Genomic DNA, 27192 nt, shown 5'->3' on the forward strand with positions numbered 1-27192 from the left:
TATCAGGTGTGGCAATTCAATTGGTCATTTCTCAGCTAAGAAGTATTCCGTAGGCACTGACTACATCCAATACTCAGACACACAGCACGGCTTACTTGGGTACTTCTAAGTTATTGATATTAAAGTGGTCAGATAGGAAAGGCTGCTCAGTTGATTGGTTGTTCTCACCTTCGTAGTATGACCAGAAACTAAGCACTTGATAAAGTAACAGGGTAAAAGAGAAAAGATGGTATTTAACTGTGAAAAATGAGGAGGCAAACTCCTTAAAAATAGATTATTGCAGCTGGGGTGATCCTTTTATCTATGTGTCAATCTTCCTTAAATTATTGCAGAGGATGCAGTAACCTGAGGCTGTTGTAATGTGCCTTCTCCAGTTCATATCCATGGGTTGGATAAGGAGAGTATGAATTCCCAATTCTGGAATGATCATTTTAGGACTTGGGAATTTAGCACAGGAAATATTCCTCTCTCTATCAGCAAAAGAGGGTTTGTTAATGGATAAGGACAGGGTAGTCCTGAGGAATAATGAAGTCTGTGGGGTTTAAAGTGTGTGATGGGTCAGGAGAGATGAACAGGACTAGGCTCACTTTCTGTGAAAAGGCAGGAGGCACGGCAGGCACAGATCTGATCATGCCAGCTGTGCGCAATCCAAAACTACAAACCCTGACCCATCTCTCCTCACTCCACAGAGGATTCCACCATAAACCTCACAGGCTCCAGGCTGGACTGATTCTTGCTTTATAGGAAGCACTTCTCTAGGCTACAGATGTACTGTAAACATTTTCACCTCCCTGTCATATTTTATGAGCACAACATTGGCAAAATTTAATCTGAAGCTCTTGTGACTGAAAAACAGGTTGTCAAATTTGTGGAGTTGGGAGTCCAAGGTCCCCTAACTTCTAAGCAACAGGAGCTACAAATATAACCACAAGAACCCAACATCTCACAATAGGCCACGAGGTTACTCAGCACAGCAGATGTCTTCACAAAAGACTAAGGTGAAGAACTGGATAGCCCCCAGGGGCAGATGTCAGGGACCCTGGGGACAGAATCCAGAGTAGTCTGGAGCCCAGTCAGTGCATTCACGACTCACTCCTCAAGGGGTTCTAACTGGCACCTCCATTGCCAGGAGAAAGGCTGACTTAAGAAGGCACAGTTACAAGCCTGTAAGGGCATCAGATATTAAACATGTTACCTGAAGAGAATTCTGAAACAAGGATCAAGCTCAAACAAGATGTGAAAGCTCTGGCAAGCCATGGACAGCTGGAGCTCACCTCAGGCACGGGATTATCTCTCAGGTGTGTCTTCTCAAGCCTAACTCAGGAGGGGGAACGTCCTGAGAACCTGGTGCTGGCCCTCAGGGCTGGCTTGTGAATATGGGGAGATAGTCAAGAGCTATGGACAGAGAATGAGAGAAATTGAAACTAAAAAACATTATTTTCCAAAACTGTTAGGAATTTGCAAACTCACCATATCCATCATTTCTGAAAACCTCTGTAATTCCTCAAAGCAGTTGAGTTACAGGAATTCCAGGTTCCTGTCAGGAGCTGTCAGTACTGTTTGTACTGGTGTCAGGATCACCCAAATGTAGCAGAGCCTCCTGTGCTGGTTACCTTCCCACCCTGCTACTGCCCATGTGGACTCTGAGCAGGACAGAGGGGACCATGTGACACTGTCTTGTCAGTTCTCCTGTTCCCTAACATTCCAGGTAATTTTGGAGAGAGGTTTGCTCTCTATTCTTTGAACTTCTAATGGGTTTCTGCCCAGACCCACCCACCACCCAGCCCTGAAGAGTTTCTGTAAAAGGAAATGCTGTGAGGACTATCGAAGCCCAGAGGGACAGTTGAGAAGTAATTCCAGAGGGGCAGCTTGTAGACTAAGTAGGGAATGGAGGAAGGATTGCAGAAGTGTCCAAAGCAGGGGTCTTCATATTGTATCAGAACACCATGAGCATGAAATTGCCTCACTACAATTGAAGAAGTGCACAAGATAGAACTTGATTATTGAATCATTCAACTAATTAATTTTTATTTTTAAGAAGATCTAACAAGAGCCTCATGCATCCTGAGGTGTACATGAACTTGCTTATAACAGATGACAGATTATTACTCAAAGCCAAAGTGCGTGAAGAATCTTCTCACACAACTGTTATTTTCCATTTTCTCACCTTTCATCCTTACTTCTAAACCACAATCACCTCAAGTCAACATTATGATGTTGAGAGCCACAGCCAAGTCAGAATGGCCCCTGGCATTTTGCCAGAAGTAGTGGTTGAGAGGTGACGCCTGTGGGCCATTAAGATGATGACTTTTGAGTTCTCGAGGATCCCCTTGAGTTCCAGTTGAGCTCTCCGGGGGATTCCTGGAGAGTTTGCGTTGGTGGGTGGAGTTCCAGTGGAGGGAGTTCCGGTTGGTGTGTGGTCACTGGAAGGACCGCCTGGGTGGCTTTCGCTCGGAAATACAGTTTGTTCCTGCTTGAGTGGCTGCTCCTGATTTGTGCCCAGGCAGACTTCGGCATGATGTGACTATTTATTATCATTATTGCTGCTTATGCAAATTAGAGAGATTTGATGGGAGTGCAGCACTACCCTGCTTTAGCACCATATCTAAATAAAATAATTAACTATGTACTCTTTAGTATTCAGGGTTTTTCAAAATTCTGTTTGTGACATTAGTCCACATTTTTGTGTATGGCTAGAGGATCACTTACTCCCATTGATATTAAGTACTCCAGCTGTGGGTATATTAAAATATTTATCCATGCAAATGCTGATAAACATTTCAGTAGTATCTAGTGTTTGAGGATTATAAGGGAAAAAAACTATTATGAAAATTCCTGTACTTTCTACTTAGTTCTCAGGCAGGAACATACTTCTAATATATACACTGCAGAAAGGCAGGTTTTCAGCACAAGCAGGTACTCCAAAGAGTTTCAGAGGTGTGCTATCTAGTCTTTGCACTTGCAGCAGTGTGTGAGCATTCCAGGTTCTCCACAAGTTCATCAGACCCTGATTGTCAGCTGTGGGGACAAGTGAATGGAGTACTGCATACATGGCATACATTAAGGGCATCTTAGTGGCAGGCCACTCCCCTCGTGCTAGGCATGTGAGCGGCCGGCCACTTACCCTATAGGCACAGCCCTGGGCATGAGGCCATGTGTTGCAGTCCCTGTGCTTGCTCCACTGCCCACTCCTGGATTGGTCACTGCAAGGATAGTTAACAGACATTGCATTGGTGGCTACCTGTAATCTGCTTAGCTACTGCCTGAGTATATATACATGGTTAACTGTGCAATAAAATCAGACCTGCTTCCTGCTTGGTCTCCAGAGGTCTTGATTAGTGACTTCTCAGCCACACTCTTCTCTACTCTGTTCTGTGGACCTCCTCACTGGATGGCTGGATGAGAGAGAGCCCACGCAGTCAGCTGTATTTTTATTAGCAGATGTATAGTGGTAACATATAATGGTATTAATGAATCATACAATTGAACATCTTTTTCATATGTTTATTACCCATTTGAAAATCCTTAGTTTGTCTTTTACATGCATTCCACTTTAAAATCCTTTTGTCACACAATATTTTTTACATCTGTGTGTTTATATAAGCTTGAATGGCTTGTTACATGAAAATGAATAAATATAATATATGCCCATTAAAATATATTTAGGCTGCTTTCAATATATATATATATCCCTGAAAGTAAGAGCAACTTTATCTTACTGAAAATTAAAGCTCTAAGTTGTTTTAACTTGCCAACCTCCTGGGACTCAGAACAGAAACGATCCCAAATACACATGTTCCATAATACTGCCTAGGTAAATCTACATTCTACATTCTATTACTATTACAATCTATTACTGCCTTTTGTCCCACTTTGCCAACACTTCTCTTATAAAAGCTTCCCTTTCCCTTGGGTTTTCTGAAGATGATAATTTGAAATGAAAAGGTTTCCTCTGTCTTCAATCAAAACTGGGCTTGAATAAAAATTATTTTCCTGCCACCCTGCCTCCTGAGGTTTTGGTGGAGTGAGGAGGGGTAAAGCCTTGCCTCTTGTCCTCACAGGGAACAGTTCTGTGTATCAATTCTGTGGGCAATTTGGAGGGAGAAAAGAGGAAAACATGTTTTAGAGTTCCAGCACTTGCCATTATTGTTGTTCAAGAACAAGCATATGACATTTTATCTTTCAAGTGTTTCTACAAATAGGCAAGTCATTTTATAAGTTAAATTGGTGGAATTTTTATAAGCACTGATAGCCTGACCAGGAACTATCACTTTTTACCATCTCCAATTCATTCTACCTGCTCAGTCATGGAGAGTTGTCAAAACACAAATTAAGTCATGTCACCATTCTTAAAAGTCTTTAAGAAAGGATTCTTAAGACTCCCATTACAGCAAGAATCAAGTCTAGTCTTCCTGTCAAGACTTGCAAAACCCTACCCAGCTGGGCTCCTGCCTGCTCCTCTTCTCATCTCTCTTTGTCTCAGATTCACCATCTGGCCCTTCCTGCAGGGCCAAACACAACAAGTTCTTCCCCACCGAGGAATCTGTGCACAGACCCTTTTCTGTCTGGAATTCACATCCCTCATTTCCATCCTAATTTTGTGCTCAGTAAAAATTCATCTTAACTCATTTCCTGATGGAAAGATCACCAACTGATTAGCCTCAACTGGTTCTACACTTTCTTTCTACACTGACTCCTGCACACTGTGCTAATCCTTTACGATGCTTATGAGCAATTCAAATTCTTGCTGTTGGTATAATTTATTTGATGTCTTATTTCTGAACTGAGACATACAAGAACACAAAAATGTAGTCACTTTCCCCTCAGCACCTTCCCAAGGCTTCCCTAGTGCCAGCAGCACATGGCTAGGGTCAATGCAGTTACCTGTTTACTCACTGACCAGATGCAATTATGATTAAAAGAACTTGTATTGACTTCACTCAGGATCTCATATGAGTTTTTTTTCTCTGCATTATGAATGTGTAAAACAAATCAGAACACAAACTCATAAAGGTGAGTTTTAAGTCAGTGTCGAATTTCTGGCTATAATCATCACCATCGTCATCATTTTGTTAGCTTTTCATATAGATTTCTATGATTCAGAAGAAATGATGTCTGTAAGATAGATAATTTTATTACATTATCAACTTGTTTTAAGAATTTTGCTCAGATTTGTTCATATATGTACTAGAGTTTTAGATTTTATTCTTAGTCCAATTATTTACTTAATATTTGTAATGCTTAATTTGAATTGTCAACTTGATTGGATTAAGAGACCTCAAAGATTAAAAGGCTTCTGGGTGTGTCAATAAGGGTGTGTCTGGGAATGTTTGGCATGTGGGATATCAAACTGAAGTGAAGACCCTCCCTAAGCAGGGCATCACCATCCTATAGGAGGATGGCTTGGATGGAATAAAAGTTGAGCTGGCTGATGTTATTTGCAGAAATAATGAGACGTTTCATCATATAATGGTCAAATCTACTTTCATTATTATCACTATCACTATAATTTATAATTTTTCTCAAAATGAATGAGATACAAGCTTTCTTTATGATCTTCCAAAGATGGAGTAGGTAATGAATGGTATGTGTCCCTTGAACCTCTGATTCCAATCATTTCTCCCCAAAAGGAGCCAATGATATTAGTTTCTCATTAAAACTTCAGAAGACATTTTATTTGTACAATGTATATTTGCATATGATCATTTCACTTTTAATAGTGGTCAACCATATATAATATTTTCGACTTTGTTTTTACATAACAATTTATCTTCAAGATCCTTCCTATTAGGGTACCTAGAGTTCCAAGGCATTTTGTTTCCTGGCTATTCCAGTATTGACACATATGAAAATTTGTAGTACCAATTTTATGTACATGACATTTACATAGTTTCAGAACTTTTCTGATTAAAATCAATGCATCAAAGAACCTCTTATGTATGTAAACTATTGCAAATGTGAGTTTACTAAAACTAGCATTATCTGTAAATGTTTCCAAGCATTTGTTCCATCTAAGGCAGGTCATGCACTGATATCTTGTAGCAAGCACTTTTTATGTTTAAAACTTTGCAGAATTAAAATGAAAAACTTGAGCACCAAAGTAGGCCAAAGCATGTACCACAAGCCACATTTTTCCTTACTTCTTTCTAAACAGTGAGTAAAGTCCTTTTCCAAGTTTACCAACAGAACTACCAAGAGAAAATAATGCATTTAGACCATTGCCAAATGATTCCAATACTTGAAAAATCCAGGGAATTTTACTCTCCTTTGTATTATCAATCATATTTCTCAGTTGATTAATTGTTACATTCATTTCCTCAGATTTCCTCTTGAATCCTTCCTCAAGCAAATACTTTTGAACCTAAAATAAATAGAATTTAAAGGGGTGTAAATATTTTATAATTTTGATAGTTTGAGTTATACTTTGTTTAAAAAACTTTGTCAACATGTCTTACTTTCTCCCTAAAATGTTTTCTCAATTACTGTAGGATAATTTAGCAACAAAGACTATCATCTGAGCTAGACCTAGACACTACCAGGAAGTAACATTTCCCACTTTACTAATATTCACCCACCATTACAGATTGGCTGCGTGCTAACCAAGGTGTGAGAACAAATTCATATTCTTGCCAAGAAATGTTATTGGTCTGAATAAACAGATTCTCAGTCACACTGGGATGGCATGGTCACCATCACATAGCAATGATGAGAACACATTATATGATCCAGAAATCTATTACCATATAATTTCCAAATGGACAATGAGGGATTTCCTCTCATGTCCTGTGCAGCTGTTTACATCTGGATTTAACTGCAGCAAGTTTAGAAGCTGTCAATTTCCTGGATTTCTACTTCTGTCAGTACAGATCTGCCTTAAGGTCTTTGAGTAGAAATAGGGCTCCAGACAACATGGGACTTGGTGATGCTAACCAATTGCTGTTCCCATCTTGACTATAGCTGGTTAAAATCTGTTTAATCAGGCCCTCATGAAATTTTTTGTTTGTTTATTCCTTTTATTCATTTACCAAATACTTGAAAGTAAAACCTTAACATTCAATCATTTTACCACTACACCTCTTATATGCATCTCTAAACAATGTTAATATTTGTCTTAAATAAACACAAGGGCTTTATCATACTTATCAAAATTATTTCACATTATCTAATGCTTCAAATTTCCTTGATTGTTTCAAATATTCTGGAAGTTGTTTTGTTCAAATCAGGGTCCCAAAAAAGTTTAAATACATTTGGTTATTAGGTCTGAACTATCTTTTAATCTAGAAAAGTTCACCTCACTACTACTGCCATGACTTCTCCTTCTCTTCCTTCTTATCCTCCTCTTTCTCCTTCTTTTCTTTTTTTAATACCATTGATTTGTTTCAGACTGAGACAATTGCCCTATAGAATGTCCCACACTCTAGATATCACTGTCATAAGATTACTTTAAAATCTCCTTAAACAGCAGCTTACACCATGTATAAAACCTAAAGATTTAAGGGACTATAAATGATTCTCCAGAGTCTAAATACAGAATACAATTAAAAAATCTTTTTACAAGAGAATTCAGGGATTGCAATAAATCATAAGCAACAAATGGTGATATTATTACTTCTGTGAGCTGAGTGTAATCTGCACTATTCCTTCTGGGGCCCCAGGACCCTCAGAACTACTGAGCAGGGCATCACCCACCTTCAGCTGGTGCTCCAACATGGTGTTCTGGTTTTTCAGGAGCTCTTCTCTCTCCTCCTCCAGCTTCTTTTTCAGTTGCTCCATGTTTTCCTTGAAACTCCTCTCTTGAGCCTCCATCTGTTGCTGTTGTTCCTGTGGTCTCTGTCTTGAAAGTTCCTCTTCCCTCTCAGCTGCCTCCTTCTTGGCCCGCTCCTCTGTCACAGGAAAGTTTTAGAGAAGGAAGAAAGAAACAGCAACTATACTATGATTTCCTGAGCTCAGAGACCAAACCAAATCTGAAAGGCAGGGCAAGGCAGGAAATCACAGAATTCACACAGGTCCACACCATCGAGTGCACGTTTCAGACACTGATAGGAAAGGTCCTGCCCATCAGGTTGAGGTCTGACCTCTACTTCCCCTTGTTCCTCACACATTCAGCAGAGCATGCATTCCACAGAGAAGGGAAAGCTCACAGTTTGGAGAAGGTCTTCCTGTCAGACCTGTCAGAGGGCTTTACAGGAATCCCACCACCACCTGGGTGTGGAGTCCTGTCCCTGTCCCTGCAATGGCCTTCTCCTTATCACTGAGGGCTTTATCTGCCTGCAGGATAGACTTCTCTGTTGCTGTCTGTGACTGCAGAAACATCTGGAAGACCTCGCCTGCCTGTGGAACCAAGAAGATGCAAAAAACTTAGATTTCATTGGAAGACCACTTCTGTAAAAACAATATATCAGCCAGAGGCAGTGGTGCACACTTATAAATCCCAGCAACTTGGGAGGATGAGGAAGGAGGGTTGCAAGTTCAAAGCCAACCTCAGAAATTTAGCAAGGCCCTAAGCAACTTCACAAGACTCTGTCTCAAAAAATGTAAAAATAAATAAAAAGGGCTCGGGATGTGACTTAGGATCATTAGGCACCCCTGGATTCAATCCCCAGTCCTCAGCAAAAAATAGAATAAAATAAAACAAACAAAACCCACACATGTCCATATCATTTGGGCTTCATGGTTAAAATTTGAGTGATTCCCTTCTCAGTGACCAAGCTCCTTGGTGTGACCTGAGACCCTCCATATCTCCTCTTCCTGCCCCCTCCTCCTCTTCTCCTAATGCTTTTTCCCTCCACCTACTCTAGGCTCCACCTAGTTTAAATGATGTGAAATTGTACAAATTATAATCTCTAATGCTTTCATGTGTTTGTTTTCCAATGTGAAATGCTGCCTCTGGTCTATGCTGCTGCTTTCTCCCACCACTGGCTGGGTATAACTTTGGACCAGTTATTAAATCTGTCTGGGCCTCTCAGTTCAGATGTATAAAATGTTCACATGAGGAGAGGTATTACATAGAGTTGTTTGGGAAACTAAATTAAAAGTTCTCGGGAAAAAGCATATCACCATGTCTATAGTCAATAGAATATGAAATGTTAATTGTGCCATTATTGTGTTTCCTGCCACCACCTATGTAGCCTGTTGTCCCTGGCTCATAAGTGATATCAATAAGTGATATCACTCAATATGTCCATTTAGTTGACTCTTTCTTACCTTGATCAGCCCTGAGAGCAAAAGCTCTGACTGAACCTTGGGAATCACTAGCACTTGGCATATTTCAAATAATGTGGATGAAGAAATTCATAAGTTCTTTCTGTCTTTCCTGAATTTCTGAAATCCATAATACTTTTGGAAATGAATACTTCCACTCTCAGGTAAATATAATAAATAGGAAGCATTCGAAGACTAAGTGGGGTCAGGGAGTAGCGCAGTGGTAGAGCACTTGTCTAGATAGCACAAAGCCCTGGTTTTCCATCTCCAGCTCTGGGGAAGAGGGAGGGAGATAGAGGTATCATGCTTTCTTATCACTCACAAGTAGATTTAAGAGAAACTTTGACTGTTCTCTAAGCTCCCCATGTCCCCTTACTCCTCACCTTGACTCCTTTCCTGGGCACTTGCAAATAGTTCTGTTCAACATTTTCTCTTGCTTTCATGTAGAGCTTGTGGCCTCCAGGAACAGAGAAAGTTCCTGCAGAAATGCTTTCCATTAGGGTCTTTGAAAGCCGATTCAGTTCAGCCTGGCAGCATTTTTCAGAAGTCTCCTCATTCTTCAGCAAGAAATAGTTCTTCTTCTCCTCTACTATTTTCTGCAATGGAATTATAGACACATGTTACTGGAAGATAGGAATGAAAAAGATAAAACTCCAAAGAACCTTATAGAAGGGTCAATCTAACTATATTGATGATGAGAAAAGCATTCAAGTGGAATAAGACTCGGGATGAATCAGCAATCACAAAACTTGACTCATTACATCCCTGAAGATCCTCTGCAAGTCTACAGAAAAATTTCTTAAACTTCCTGGGCCTCAAAATGCTTATCTGTGTGATGAAGGGATTGCATTCCAGAAGCTCCATGGTGTTTTGCCATCTGTGGAGTGCTGTGATTCGATCTTCAATGATGCAATGAAACAAGGAATAACATAAGATGAACAGCAAAGTGGAAAGAGGGTCTGGTGAAAGAAACTTTGGTTCCTAGGAAAAGGAGAGTGTGCACAGAAGAAGAAACGGTATGGGGGTGACTTGCAGGTGTTCCAGGCTGGCTTGTCACCCATAGAAGGATTTTCTAGTATTCATTAGAAGCATTCAGGGGGATATTGATACAGATTTGACTTCAGTCATCAGATTGTTATGGAAGATATCTATTCTGGTTTTCCTTCAGTCATCTGAGAGATTTTTGGATAATGTGCCCCAAGTTTGGGGGAAGGGGCAAAGAGGGATATATGGTCTTTGGGAACTGTATTCCTCATGAGAATCCAAAGTGCTTTATCCTTGAATTAGAGAGAGGAACCCTGAGGTCCATAAAGGCACGTAGGCTTCCTTTTCAAGGGAACTACCAGAAAAGGTAATAACTGAGACAATTACCACCAGGTCCTTCTGGAACTCCTGATTTTCATCCTTGAAGGAGTGCTCCATGAAGACTGTGATGGCTTCCCTCTCTCAGGCTGCATGCACCTCCAGCAGCTCCTGGAGTGTGTGTGTGGGGAACTGCACTCACTGGGCCATCTGCTCACTGTAGTGGTTGGCTGCCTTCTGCACAGCTGCTGAGTTCTCACACTGGGCCAGAGTAGTCACCTCATTCTCCAAACAAGGCACTGATCCACTAGCGATGGTATCTACATAGGTCACCACCAGAGTCCCCAGGCCTGAGGAAGCCAGAAATTTTAGGGGATAAATTGGAATCTATAACTCAATAAGATCCAAGATTCTAAGACAATATTTCTAAAACCTCATACACATAAAAACACACATGCCTACCTCTTTCTACTATCATCACTTTAGTGTTACTATTGACCTCAGTTTTATGGTTCTCTAGGCCACAGTATTTAAAATGTTAACTATCCACCTCCCTGTAATATATTAAGTGTATATGGAAAACATAACATCTCAATTAAAAGTCAAAGGAAAACACATTACATAGGTTGACCAATGAGGAAAGGTATATCAGATTATATTTATTGCCAAAACTTTCAAAGGATTTTCAGGTGTTTACAGGCCAGCATTTATATATGAGCTACTATAAATTTCTAAAATACACATCATATTCTCCTTACAAACAACACTTAACATATAAGAATTCCCCTAAAAAAATAGTATCTATCTGTTTTTATACACTATTAGTGATTTTTATTATCAATGGAGGATTTTTCAGACATGTGGAAGCCACAGACACCAGTAACAAAGTGCACAATTTTACAGAAGGTCTGTAAACCCAAACAAGTACCCTGATTTAAAATTGTGCATATTTCTCCAATTATCAAACAAAACTAATGGAAACACATTGTATAGTATATTCAACATGTATTAGTCAACCCAGAAATATGAAAAGACTCACGATTGCCAGTAACCACAATCCCCTCTCTGAGTGTCTTGATCTTTGCCTGGGTAAAGATGTAAGAACTGAAACTATTTGTTTGTTCCTGGAATTTAGGATCCAGCTGTTCTTCTGAGATGCTCTCAATATGGGCTAGGTGTTCTTTGTTATTTGTTGGCCGGTCAAAGACAAAACACTTCCGTTTTGGAAAGAAATTCCTGATGCATTCCCTGGGCTGATTGAACATTGCAACTCTGGAGCCATTCCCTGAGGGATGGGGAAAACAGAGAATACAGTAGAAATTGTCTTAGGACCGGGAACTAAAGATTTTTTGACAGGGGTTGTTGTATCTTTGCAGTTAATATATACTGTTAAAGAATTGTTTTAACATTAACATTCAATACTTCTTTGCACACCAAACTTGTGCCAATGATGTAACTCTGACAAGAGATTTAGATCCTAGCAGAAAAAAATATCTAGACTGATATTCCCAGACCTGAACATGGTACCAGTATATAGAGTTGTTATTTATTATATGTTTACTGAATGAATGAAAGGCTAAATATAAATCTCTCATCCATTCAATCCCTTGCAAAAATTGAGCTGTGGGACCAGAAAGAAGACACACAAATAAGTGATAATGGAGCAATATCAGAAATAACATTAGGAATACTGAGAACGATACCATAATTCATTAAAGAAAACTACTTTTGTGATAAAAAGAATTCATTTTTTAAAAAGCCAAATAAACAGAAAGAATGAAATAGTTGTTACCAGGAGGTGGGGAAGAAATGGGAAATGTAGGTCAAACATTAAAGTAACAGATATGTAGGAAGCAGAAGTTTAGGGATCTAATGTCCAACATGAGGACTATGGGTAACAAAACTACTATATTTGGGATCAAATCAACTATCTATGTGAAATGATAGATGGATTATAGGCTTCACTTTACTAATCACCTTACTATCTATATATATCCCATAATGTTGGGATGTAATATAACAATGTAGTTTGTTTTTTTAAAATAACTTTCACACAATGTTAGCTATTTGTAGCAAACACTTCCAAAGACCAAAAGTAAACAGCATGTGATTTTAAAATTGGAGACAGAGGTCTATATTTGATTTGACTGTTTGCTTTTCTGCCTACCAATTTTTCAATCAATGTTTTGAGAAAGCATAGAGAGAAAAATGAAAGCACAAAAGAATAAATCAGAATTGGTATTTCTCACAAAATTTCTTTAGCTATGCACCCATGTAAATAATTTACATATAAGCAATATGTACACCAATCAATATAATTTTTTAAAATAATACCATGAGTAAATTTGTTGGAATTAAGAGAAAGCCATCATATTCAAGTAAAATGAGTGTTCTTATAATCATAATAAATATTGGAAAGGAATAAATAGAAAATATACATGCTTCTTCAGGCCTATTTAGAACACAAAGGTATGAGAATGGGAAGGGAATACTGGCAAGTGAACTCAGGGCTGTTCCAGGGAGTTACATACCCAAACCTTTTTAGTTTTTATTTTAAGATAGGATCTTGCTAAGTTGCCCAAATTGGCCTCAAATTGAAATCCTGCTTCTCCTGCCAAGGGCCACTACCACTGAGATATATCCCCAGCTTTTTAAATTTTTTCATTTTGAGACAGGTCTCATTAAGCTTGAACTTGAGATTTTGCTGCTCTGTACTCTGGAGTGCCAAGAATTACAGATGCCACACCTGGATCACAAAGGTATTCATATGAAAGAAATAAATACACTAGTATTTTAAAATTAGAAGAATTATCTCTGTGATATACATATTTTTTCATGAGATGGGCTTTGGATTATAATTTCATGTCTAACAATTTTGAGGCCATTTGTTCTCCTGAACAGAGAAAAGCAGATGCCAAAGAGGATACAGAAGTGTCTGGTCACTAGAAAGTTTTAGCTTCCATTGTAATCAGGAAACTAAAGTAAAAATTGTTTAAAAGAATTTGGTTTTGGATAATTTCATTGTACTTTAGGCCTTACATATCATAAGTAAACATCAGTTCCTGGAGCTCTTCAACCTATACTCCACTGCAGACCTCAGTTCAGTCTCAAATACTAATGGAATCCCAGAAATGATGGGCAGTTTTCAGTGATCCCACCCACTCCTGAGCCACACTCTGGTACCTTTAATCAGCTTCAAGGCATTCTCCAGGTACTGGTCTTCTGTGATGAACTGACCATTAAACTTCAGCTCCAGGGTGAAATCCCGGACAGTCCAGACAAAGTCTGGAAAGAAACTCACAAACTCTGTGCCATCTTCTATTTCATCAGGATCTGAGGAGGACTTTGCCCTGATTAATTCTGTCACCTCTCTCACATAACTAGGTCTTGGCTGAGGAAAAAATGTCATTTCCATGTTTCCCGAATAAAAAGTTCTAATAAATGGCCTCTTTTGCCATAGGTGCTCGCTGCTTCACCAGAAACCACTAATTGACACTGCAAAAGAAAATGACTTAGTATTTATTCCCCTAAACTCAATGACAGGGTGGTTGAGTTCCTGGAAGGATACTGCAGCTGGTCCAGGGCCTGCTGATTGATGGTGCCCATGCTGTTGTAGACAAAGGTGCTGCTGAGAAGCACGGCCAGGGCAAAGATCCAGGAGTCATTCTTAGGGTCACCCTAGGAAGCACATTACAGCAAGGAACTTAGGAGTTATGTCTTACAAATTCATTCAAACCTTTATTCTGTCAGTCTTTCATGTATCGGTTTACTAATTGGAATTCATATGCAATGAAAAAAGACCTGAACAAATAACAGCTTTGATAATTATAATGTTTCTTAGAATCATAATTTCTTCATATGATGATTCTCATCTTACATAGCTTTATTTTTCTCAATGAGATGAAATAAGATAATATACATACATAAACTTGTACTCTATTGGGTTCTCAATAGGATATTCATTCAGTCATTGATGTTAGCATTTCTTCATTCTCTCTATATATTTATTGACCATAGACCATATAAAACATATAAATATCAGAGTAGGAATAGCTGGGCATAGATGGCTACTGATCCCACTGATCTTAGATTCAGAAAAACAAATTTCACAATGACAAGTTACTTTGAGATGACTAATTCAAAGCAATGAAGATATTCACAATAATAAATACAGCACAGATAATAATATCTATAAAAATTTGGATCTTAGTAATTTATATAAGTAGTGAAATCCATAGCTGTTATATTAAATTAAGAAGTACATGTCAATCAAGAAAGAACAGAGCTATGAAAGTTGGAGAAAAACATGTATGAAGCCTTCCTAGAGACCATGAGCTGACCATTAAAGAGTTGGCACAAGGTTGACAGAACAAATAAAGATGACCCTACAAGTAGAAAGATCCACAGAAACAAAACTAGAGATTGTAGGAGTCTTTGCAGTGAAAATAGTTATTTTGTTTGACTGAGAAGCAAGTAAGAGAAGGAAACAATGCTGGATCGTGAGCACTGACACAGGTTGATGAAGGACATGAAAGGTCAGGCTAATTTGTTTCTATAAATTGTAGTATTTGTCTAAATTAAATCTAGAAATTACTTCTAATATAAAGAATATATAAAGCTTGTTCCTAGAGAGCAAGGTAATAACAGATTCAGGCCTATAATATTCTATATAGCAATTTAAGGGTGGGGAGATTAACCTATTCATTTCCTTATTTCCCCAAAACCCTAATATTAAAAAGTAATCAATGTTATTAGAACTAAGACTTGTGGCAAACGAAAACCCATTTAGATAAGCACATACCATTGTTTGATAGATGGCTTTCAACTGCCTATGACAATGACATTCTTAAGTAAACAAAAAGAGAAATTCTAAAATCTATACCTGACTACAAAGGATACTGAATAACCAAACCAATCTTGAGCAAGAAGAACAAAGGTCAAGGGATCACACATCCTGATTTAAAATGTTACAAAGCTACAGTGATCAAAGCAGTATGGTAATGTTGTAAAAGCAGGCATCTAGACCCATGGAACAGAGAGCACCCAGAAATAAATCCATGCTTTAATAGTCAACTCAGCTTGGACAACAGTGCCAAGAACACACAATAGGGACAGAATGGCTTTGTTAACAAGTGATGTCAGAAGAACTGGATGTCCATAGCCAGAAGAGTGTTTAAAATTGAACTCAAAATAGATTTGAAACTTGCATATAAGCACTGAAAGTGGATGTACTACTGTGTGTTATCCAAAGGAAATGAAGTTGAGGCAAGGAATCATACCAAGTGTTCATCAATGGATAAATGGATGCAGAAAATGTGGGAAATGCACACACCAGAATACCATACATCCATAAAAGCAAGGAAATTTTGTCATTTGCAACAACATATATGGACCTGCAGGACTTTAAGCTAAAGTGAAATGAAGAGAGACACAAAAAGCAAATACCACCTGACCTCACTTGTATGTGGAACTTGGAGAAGTTGCATCCATACAAGTAGAGAATGGAATGGTTGTTGAAAGGGTGGTCCAAAGGCCGGAAAAGGATTATAGAGAAATATTGGTCAAAGGACACAAAATTTCAGTTAGATAGTAGAAAAAAAATGACCACGTGTCCTGAAATTTCAAGAAGAAAACAGGCAAAAGCTATTTTAACATTGGTCTAACCTTGGTTTTTGTGGAAATGACACCAAAAGAACAGACAACAAAAGCAAAATCCAACTAAAAACCTTCTTGCAAGCAAAAAAAAAAAAAAAAACCCAATCAGCCATGTGAAAAGGAAACTACAGAATGGGATAGAAATATTAGCAAATCATATCTGACAAGGGGTTAATATTCAAAGTATATAAGAAATTCATATAACTCAACAGTAAGTCAAGCAACTCAATAAATATGATAAAATGACTTGAAAATACATTTCTCAAAATTTAATATACAAATTGCCAATGGGTACATGAAAAGATATTCAACCTCACTAATTATCAGGGAAATGAAAGTCAAAATCACAATGAGCTATCACAACAATTAGGATGGCTATGAACAAAAAAACAAAAGATGACATGTGTTGATGAGGATATAGAAAAAAGAACACTTGTATGCTGTTGATTGCAATGTAAATTGGTATAGCCATTATGGAAAACATTCTGGAAATTCCTCAAAAAAATAGAAGAACCATATAATCCAGCAATATCACTTCTCAAGAGCCAAAGGAAGTAATTGCAGTATCTCAGAGATATACCTGCCCTTCCATATTTATTACAGCATTATTTCACAATGGCCAAGATACAGACATTTATAAAAGAATAAATGGGTAAAGAAAGTGTGGAGTATGAGTACTCAAACCTAAAAGGACAAAGGAAATCATGCCATTTGCAAAACATGAATGAAAATTGAGGGCATTATGCTAAGTGAAATACACCAGGTACAAAAAGAAAAGTACTATATTATCTCATTCAGGTATGGAATGTAAAATGGTCCAATACTCAAATCCTTAGCAGCAGAGAATGGGATGGTGTATTCTGGAATCTGGGGGATGGGAGAAACAGGGAGATACTGGTCAAAAAGTACAGAGTTTCAGTTATGCAAAATAAATAATTTCTAGAGGTCTAAGGTATAGCATGGTGACTATAGTTAACACTGTATCGTATACTTGAATTTTGCTAAGAAGCTATGTCTTAGGTGTTCTCACTAAAAAGCAAAAAAGAAAACTAAAAATTAATACATGTATTAATGTGTTTGTACTGATCATTTCACAAAGTAAATCAAAACATCAACTTGTGCACCTTAAATGCATACAATTTTATTTGTTAATTATATTTCAAAGAAGCTGATAAAAAGTAAGCACAGAATATCTAAATCCTTATGCAAAAAAAGGGAGTATAGAAATTTAGATACTTTTCTCAAATAAGTCTCAAAATAAAGCATAAAAGGCAGATCACAGGCTGGGACTATAGCTCAGTGGTAGAGTGCTTGCCTAACAAGTGTGAGGCACTGGGTCTGATCCTCAGCACTACATAAAAATAAATAAAATAAATGTATTGTGTCAAAAAAAAAAAAACAACCAGATCACTCAGTTTACCTATTGTTAGAAAGTACAATATCAAAAATCCATCTTAAAATGTGTATTATAAGTCAGAAATATGCTTTGATAGTACCAGCAGTCATAGATTTCTCAAAGACTTCCAGAATGTTTGTAGTTTGAAAGGTGGATCAGGAGGCTTTCCTCATCCTCAGGGATGAGGCTGATACCCCTTCACCCTCCTATCAAGCTCCGTTTACACTTAACTATTTGATCAAGTTGGGATGTGCTGTGTGGATCATTTTTCAAGCTATTGGAAGTGCTAATGGATGACAGCCCTCAGAGGTCAGCACTCAATGAGAAAGGCTTCTAGGGCAGACCTCCAAGGACTGATCAGCACCAGGGATCAAGGCCCAACTTCCTTGTCTCAACACAGGATCCCTCCAAAGGGCCAACCCAGCCACAGATTTCCCCATGGAACTCACAGGGGTCAGGCACTACACTGCAGCATGGGACCTTCCTCTCTCCAACCAGCTTCTTTCCCAGGCCTTGTATTTAACCTGAGGCATAGGTGTGGTCTCCTCAATGGGGCTGCAGGTTTTTTGAGGACAGAGCCTTTACTTGGTCAGTAATGCCAATGTACTGAGCCCAGAAGGCTAGAACTTAGCTGCTCAATAATTTTTTTATTATATTGAATCAAAACATTCACCCTACTGAAGCAAAATTAAATATAGGCAGTTAGTGTAGATAGTGATTTGGTCAGATTGAGAAAATGGAGGCCAATTTGGGTCCAGGAAGTTAGAGACTGCCCCTGGAGATTGGAATGTTAATGCCTACGGAGCCCTTTGAGCACCAAGATCATAGGTCTGTACTGCCCCTCCCAGAAGGTTGTTAAGGAAGCGTCCAGTGAGCAGGCAGGAAACTGCTAATTAATGCCTCCCAGGCTGCCCATTCCCTTCCTGCCCAGATCACTCCACCTTGGCCATTCCAACCCACCTGCTTCTCACGTTTTACCATTCCACCTAGATCTCTTGGGCAGGAAGGAGAGAGATAAGGGGGAAGAGGTCATGAGAACAAAGAAAACCTAAAATGTATAAAAGGAGCAAGATGCTGTCACTTCTTGGGATACCAGGATACCAGCTATGGCCCCCTTGTCCTATTTTTTAAAATGAAGTTGCTTCCCATACTTGCCTTGGCTGCTTCTATAATGTTCAAACTTCCACATTTGAGGAAGCAGAACTCAATGATAAAGGGTGGTATTGCTAACCATCAAGAAAGAAAACATTCTATTCACCATACTTCCCTCTATCTTATCTGAGCTGGAGGTAAGATTTAGGCTACCAGTTTGCCTTATTCACTATAGTTCTGTTTCCAGGTGGTAGATCAAAGCAATTAAATTGTAAAGGGTCATAAAGCAATAAGGAGAAAATTCAGCATACAAAGGATCTGAGACTCCCTCCCTCACCTTTTCCACATCGCCCAGGCCCTCAGTGTCCAGAAGAACCAGGGTGTAGTTTGGCTTTATGGGGTGGGGCACACACCACATCCAGATGCCCTTGGTTTCAGATTGCACTGTGGAGCCCAAAGGAAAGCCTGCAAGGGAAGGGGAGAACAACATATGCTGAGAGCAGAACTCCTAAGCAGCCTAGAACCCACAGAGCCTGAGGTCTTGGATTGTGTGTACCCCAACAGCCAAGATGGTGGAATCTCTTCTTCCTCAAGAATGCCTTACTTTGCAAGTCACCTATTTTAAGGAGCAGAGGATCAGTCATTAATCTGAGAATGATGCCACTTGAGGGTTCTAGATGAAGACCAAGAGGCATTCATGAACTATAGACAAAATGGAGGTCACTAGTAAGAAGCATTTTAAAGAAATGGTGAGGCTCAGAGATCTGCAGATTAAAGGTAGATGTAAGAACAAAAAAAAAAAACGAAAAAAAGGAAGCTGAATACTATTTTTTTTGCATTGAAAAATAAGTGAAAGAAAAAGCAAAAAAGAAAAAGAGTAGTTGCAATAGGAAGTGAAATCCAAGGAGGATTTTTAAGATGACAAATATTCAAAGATCTTTACATGTTGATGAAATATTACATAGAGGGAAAAATATTTTATATAAGATAGAAGAAACATTTCTGGAAGTGTTAGAAAAGATGTGGATGTTAGAAAAGATAACAACTGTGAACACCAGTAGGAGAGATTTTCCTTAATCAGAATAAAGAAAAGAATATGGGGAAGGATTACAGTAAAGTAGTAATTTGGCCATGAGAATTAGAATGAGAAAGTTCCTTTACTGAGAAAAGTTGGGTCCTCTCTTGAGTGAGGATCATCACTAGGAAGATAAGATTCAGCTGGAGACAAGCAACTGGCCCTTCCCAGGACACCACTCACAGCAGTTCTGTCCCGCCAGACGGTTCATCAAGTAGGATTTTCCTGTATGGCACAGTCCAACAATGGCCACCACTATGACTGGCTGAGAAATCTTCTCAAGAATTCTTAGAGCCTGCTGGTTCACCATCAGCTGCTCATTGTTATTTTCCACCAGACAAATGGGGGCTGACATTTTCAGTCCAGATGCCATAGCAACCTGCTAACCTGGAACAGCCTCCAAATAGAAATAAGATTACAAAGTCATTCTCTGTCTCAGAGTTATCCAACCACCCATCAGCTTGGGACTGATGAGCCATCTGTCCTTTGTTTGGGACTACACATAACTGAACAAGAGCAGACTCCACAAGGTTGCCTTCATCATTCTCCCAAATCTCCAATGTTTTTGATGAAACATAAGGTATAATCTTCTCTGAAATTTTTCTACAAGTAATAATAAAACCCATGTAATGTTACTAAAATATGCTAAAAACTGTAATAAATAATTTATGTACCTGCAAGTTAGAGATTATTCAGCCAACTTTGCAAATGAGATAAATAAGCTTCACAAATGCTGAGTGAATGTGTCACAGAGACATGATTAAAAAGCTAGACAATTGAGCAGAATGGCACAATGGCAGACTAGGAAGCTTTAAGCTCTTGTTCCTTCCATGGAGATTAAAAAAAAAAAAGCTAAAATAATCTTATAGGAATTCTGAAAACCATTCAAAGAAACAGTGTGCAAAGCCACATTCAAAATAGAAGGAAATTCTGTGTCTTTGCTTGCCCTTTCCCTAGCCACTCCCCAGGACATCACAGACTTATTCTGAAGGTCTGATCCTGAATCCTCCCCACACTTTGAACTAGAGGGAAAGGAGCAGATCTTATTAGCAATAGGCTAACCTGACTGGGTAGGGGGCCTACTTTTCTAGTTTGTTTTTTCCTAACTTGGATTTCAGATAAGCATGAATTCTTGGATATGATTCCAAAACACAGGAAATAAATGAGAAACAGATAAACTATTCTTCTTTAAAATTGAAAACTGTTATGCACAAAGGATGCTATCAATGGAGCAAAAGAAAACTCACACAAAATGAGTGAAAAAATGTTTGCAAATCATTTGTCTGATTAAGGATTAATCTCCAGACTCTAAGAAGACCTCCTACAGCTCATCAACAAGAACAGAAAACCCAATTTAAAAGTGAGCAAATGACTGAAATAGACATTTCTCCAAAGAAGATATGCAAGTGACCATAAGCACATTGAGACAGGCTCAACTCCACTAATAACTAGTGTAAAAGGAAATTTGGAGATATAATAAAATTTTAGAGTTTGTTTGAATAAGATCAGTTTGTGTTTGGGGAAATATCCAGATTGAAGACTGTTTTAGTGTTTGTGTTCTGATAACAAAGCCTCAGAATCCAGTATTTATTAGAAAAATGTAGAACATGAGGAATAACTGATTAGTGGTAGTTACAAATTTGCCTTTTATGGGTTAACATGTAACAAGTATTAGTCACATAATCATATGTTAATTGGCTACTTATGAGTAACTGAGGTTAGGTTTTCATTCCATTTTACATAAGCATTTACCCAAATGACCCAAGTTTGTTTTGTTTAGATTTGAAGCTTTCACAAGGATAATATTATTTTTAACATCTAGTTGGCTTTGTTTGCTCAGAAATTTTTCAGGCCAAATCTCCACTTTAATCTTGCTTTAATATTAAGGAAATGCAAATCAAACCACAACATAGAGCCAGGTGTGGTAGCTCAGGCCTGTAATCCCAGCATAAACAAGAATAAGTTTATAGCATTTGCTGGTAAATGGATGGAACTGCAGAATATCACAAAAGTCAATCATATTAACCAACCCTAAAAGGTCAAAGATTGAATGTTTTCTCTCATATGCTGGAACTAGATGAGAATAAGGGAAAAGAAAAGAAAAAGAGATAGAGGAATACCATGAAAATTGAAGAGAGTTCAGTGAAGTAAAAGAAAGAGATTGAGGGAGAAGGAGGAGGAATAGGAAAAGGGAGGAACAGTGAAATTAATCTGACCAAACTTTCCTATGTATATATATATGAATATACCACAGGGAATTTTACCTTTATATGTTTAAATAATTTATGCATATAAATTTATGTATATAAATTATTTATATGTAAATAATTTTGTATCTTTATTGTATATTATACAATTTATATATTAAATATTAATATAATTTTTATTATATATACTCTTTCATATATATCCATAAAGCACTGTTTTTTTAAACCCATAAATAAATAGAAGAAAGATCAGTAGGGTAAAGAGAAGAGGGTGGGGAGAAGGAGAGGAAAAGGATAAATATGGGAACTGAATTGGAGCAAAGTTTATTCCATGCTTGTATAATTATGTCAAAAAGAACTCCAGGGCTAGGGTTGTGGCTCAGTGGTAGAGTGCTTGCCTAGCATGCCTGAGGCATTGGATTCAATCCTCAGCATCGCATAAAAATAAAATAAAGGTATTGTGTCCACCTACAACCAAAAAATAAATATTTTTTTAAAAAAGAACTTCAATATTATGTATAACTGAAATGAACTAATTTTTAAAAACAGCTGTAAGATTCACGTGAGTTCACTTAAACCAGGAGTTTCCTCTAGCAAAGCCTAAGTTGGGTAATTACAGAGTAAATATGAGTAAAACTATAGGTCCAACCTGAAGGGTGTTCTGACAACTTAATGAAACAGCAGAAGTTTATATCTTAGAATAGCATACATCCAATGCTGAATTCAGTAAATGTTTCTCGAATTAATGGAAATTAAGTTATAATAACCATACTAAGCAAATTGGTCCATTAGATCATATGTCTCAACAAAATCTGCACACTGTTAATTTTTCACAGGAACAGAATATTAATCAAGTTCAAACATGCTGTTCCTCTTATCTGGTTCTTCAACGTGAAGAACATATAATCCCCCAGCATCAATGTTATGATTTCTGGAATTGTTATAATTCCTCGAATTGGGAGGGCCCCCTCTCTGCAGTCACAGGTCTAGCATGATATGGCTGTTACTGCAGACAACTTTAGAAATGTCTCTGGTTAGCTATGAATGAACTGCTGAGCATTTTAAATTCAAATTAATGATTATTCTTTTGGTCCTGTTGAGGAATGGTTTCAAACTTCAGTGTACATAAGAATCATCCTAAGGGATTATTAAAATGTAGATTCTTATGCATCTACATTCCTAACAAGTGCTACAGTTGACTCTGATGTCCCTGTGAGAAACAAACATCACACTCACACACACACACACACACACACACACACACACACACACACACACACAGCATCTTGCCTATACAGTTACTTTGAAGAATAAAGATCATCATTACATAACTAAATTTGTTTCTACATGGGAATAGTTCTCACTGTAAAGATATCTTAAGTGTGACTACGAGAAAGATAAAAAGAGAAGTCTCTGGATTATAGTTGCCTTAAGTTCCTAGGCAGGGAGCCTCTCCTTCTGCATATTCCAGAACTGTGAAGGGAACTGAAAGAGGTCAGCAGATGGCAGATGGGCTCCCATCCAGGGCTCTTTCCACTCCTCTAGCTTCTGCCTTGAGTTGAAGATGCAGGGAATTCAGGGACCAAGGGCTTCCGTGTGTCTGGCTGTTACCTCAAAGCTGTTACTGGTCAAAGGAAGAAGCTGAGCTTCCCCAGAACTAAAGCCAGGGAAAGACCCCTGCAGGCTCAACAATGGGCTACCTTCCCTTCCTGGCCGGCCTCCAATTGCCACTTTGAACTGGAAATCAAGCCATAAGTAAGACTAAGCTGCATGTAAAAAGAAGAAGAGGAAGAAGGAGGAGGAGGGGGAGTTGGGAGGAGGAGGAGGGGAAGGAGGAGGAGGAGAGGAGGAGGAGGGGGAGGAGGAGGAGAGGAAGGAGGAGGAGAGGAGGAGGAACAACATACCTGCTCCACTGAACTACAGCTCCTCAGCTTCCTCGAAATCTCCTTTCCAGTCTTCTGCCTTCTTCCAATTCTGTCTCTCCTTTATATAAGCTAAAAAGCAAAACCAAAACTAAGTTAGCCCTTTCCACGAACAGAATACTGCAGACAAACTGAAATTAAAAGTAACTCACAGCATTGCTAAACCTAACAAAGACATGTCTGAAAAATCAGACCAACACTCAGATACAGATGTTTGGTGTAGAGATAAAAGGACTGAAAGAAAAGCTAAACACTCCTGGTGACATCTCCGCCAACACAGTCCTGCCAAGCTTCTTTTTCCTCCCTCCTCTTGGAAGGCTTTCACAGGCTCCCTTTTAGACACATTGCTCCAGTTGGCTTATGTTTCTCTTATGAGATAGAAAATCTGTGTTGCAAATGTAAGCAAAGTTATATAAATCAAAACTACTTCAAGCATTTTGCTCTTAGTGGAAATCCCTGTTTTGCTACTGAAGAGTTTTTAATGGTTTTGAACATAGTAAACGTTATTATTTTATAATAAAATAGAGAATGAAGATAAAAATGAGTAATCCTTTATTTTATTATCCAGAGATATTCATTATTGACATTTTTTTCAGTATTCTCAATGCTTCCCCAATACATAGTCCTTCCTAACACAGGGCTTCCCTTTCTACAGACATGTAGCTAATTGGCAGAGTTTCTAAAGCATTTTAGAATTTGTGCATGTTTGTGCAGCAAAGAGACTAATCATTTACCTCTTCCCATGGTAGGAAGATAAAGGGTGAAGTGTGGGGAAGAGGGGAGGGACGTGCATGAGAAGGCTGGGCTGTGTGAGGGCAGAGGGCATTCTCCTTCCACCTCTCCTTCAACCTCTTCTTCATTAAAAACTATTCAGTAGCAAAACAGGGATTTCCACTAAGAGAAAAATGCTTGAAGTAGTTTTGATTTATATAACTTTTCCTAGTAGCTCTTGATTTTCATCTGTGTGAGCTCTTGCCTGGCTACCTGAGCAGTGCATTCACAGTCTGCACAACTAATTGTACAACTCCCAACAACAACATAGCACAGCCCACAGCCCTGAGATAAGCCAAAGATGAACAGGTGCTGAAAGAGTATAGTCAGTTATACTGCAGAAGAGTCTGGTTTGGTTGGAGGGCAACTGTCCACATTTGCAGACTCCCATGAGCAAGGAAGCTTAACATTAGGGTGCATGGCATGGTGACTCCAGGCAGCCTAGTAGGGTGGACAAAAAGCAAAAATGAAGGTCATAAAGACAGACTTGGTAGAGGTGAATCTGCCTTCATTTTCTAGACATAGCCTTAACGACAGATTAAGGAATAACACAGTGGCCAGGCATGTTATCATGTGCTACACCCGAGAGAAAAGTTTGCAGGCACTGCCACCCTGTGGTGACTCAAAATCATAACTTACTCAGTGATGTGAATGCTGGATTTTGCTATGAAAAATGATTAGCTGATATCAATCAACATGGAATTTATGATATGTTATTATTAATGTAGAACTTTATACTAAAATATAAATTATAATGAAGTAGAAATTCATGTATGGAAATATATCATCTGCACACAATGATACCAATGCCTTTACACATTTTCTAATGTACACATTGGCTACTATGTAGATTCTTTAAAAGTTCAATGAAATGATGGATGAGGTATAAAGTCTTAAGCTCCTATGGAGAAAATGTGTTTTTATTTGTGTTCTCCCTTGAAGAAAAAGAAATTTGAATGCATGTTGTTTATTTGCTGTGTAATGACAGAAGACAGAGGAATGGAGAAGGGGACAAAGGAGATTAGACAGAGAAATGCAAAGTGTCTCTGAAGTACAATGTGGAGTATCTATTTATCCAATATCACACAGTTCCCATTGGTTTAAAATTGCCCCAGAGGTCTTTTATCCCTCTGAACTCATAGTTTGTGCTTGCGCAAATGGGCAGGCTTTCACACACTGGAGGAAAAAGCCAGAGGAAAAAAAGCAGAAAGATATATGAGGTGGGACAAGTGGAATACTATAAATGTCTACCATGCTACAATGAGTTTGAGAATAAACACAAGATGTGGAGGGACCAGATATTAAGAATAGAAAATAACTTAAACTGAGGACAGAAGAAATATGGTGGCCTAATTTGACTATTCTATTAATTATCAAATATATATATATATATATACACATATATTATATATATACATACAATCTCCTATTGGTCCTGTTTCTCTACAGAATCCTAACTTATATAGATTTTAATGCCAGAGATGGTTCTAGCAAACAAAATTATAAGGATAAATTTCCTTAGTTGGTTTTGTGGTTTCTAGAGTTGGCTGTCTAAGTTAATTAGGCCTAAAGTTCCTAAATTCTTTCCTGCTGGCAGCATGGAGGGCCATGACACATGTGGAAACTGTTTAAAGAGATTCATCAACTAAATGCATCCAGTGCTCCTAATTCTATACTTGTAAGAGGCAAGGAGTTTAGTGACTCTGTACATGACACTTTTGAATATTTCTGGAAAACTAAGGAATGTAACAATTTTGGATCATTGCTCTGACTTCACTCAACAAAGTAACAAAGGAAAAGGAACAGTTCCAGATGCACATGACCAGCCTAAAAGCTTCTTAGTGTGCTCTGAAGGAGAATGTTCTCTCTTGTAGTCTCTGAGGTGTCTCTTGTAGGACAGAGGTTGCTGAAAACCAGATACAAACCTTCCTCCTGAATTGACAGAATTAAGATGCAAAGCCTCAAAACATGGTTGCAGTTAAAGTGAGGACACAGCTTGGAAAAGAATGTGATTCTGTAAATTGGGGTGGAAACACATGGGAGGACAATGAAGAGTCTGGAGACATTGAACTCCTACATTCAGTTTTTGTTGTTGTTGTTTTACTTCTATTTTTTTATTGGTTGTTCAAAACATTACAAAGCTCTTGACATATCATATTTCATACATTCGATTCAAGTGGGTTATGAACTCCCATTTTTACCCTGTATACAGATGGCAGAATCACATCGGTTACACATCCACGTTTTTACATACTGCCATATTAGTAACTGCTGTATTCTGCTACCTTTCCTATCCTCTACTATCCCCCCTCCTCTCCCCTCCCATATTCTCTCTCTACCCTATCTACTGTAATTCATTTCTCTCTCTTGTTTATTTTCCCATTCCCCTCACAACCTCTTATATGTAATTTTGTATAACAATGAGGGTCTCCTTCCATTTCCATGCAATTTCCCTTTTCTCTCCCTTTTCCCTCATGTCTCTGTTCAATGTTAATCTTTTCCTCCTGCTCTTCCTCCCTGCTCTGTTCTTAGTTGCTCTCTTTATATCAAAGAAGACATTTGGCATTTGTT

At 38.3% G+C, this 27192-nt stretch overlaps 1 protein-coding gene across 1 annotated transcript; it reads right to left on the bottom strand.

Moving 5' to 3' along the window:
• Positions 1-3490: 3490 nt before the first annotated feature.
• On the bottom strand, positions 3491-20316 carry LOC101956438 (guanylate-binding protein 6-like). Its single transcript, XM_078026672.1, is given in 10 exon segments — positions 3491-6361; positions 7690-7881; positions 8200-8331; positions 9585-9797; positions 10573-10853; positions 11543-11788; positions 13687-13883; positions 14072-14181; positions 18984-19111; positions 19905-20316. Coding segments are annotated over 10 exon segments (1914 nt in total). The 5' UTR covers positions 20095-20316; the 3' UTR covers positions 3491-6136.
• Positions 20317-27192: the final 6876 nt, after the last annotated feature.

Source organism: Ictidomys tridecemlineatus, chromosome 11 (genome assembly GCF_052094955.1).
Source record: "Ictidomys tridecemlineatus isolate mIctTri1 chromosome 11, mIctTri1.hap1, whole genome shotgun sequence".
Classification (NCBI taxonomy): Eukaryota; Metazoa; Chordata; class Mammalia; order Rodentia; family Sciuridae; genus Ictidomys; species Ictidomys tridecemlineatus.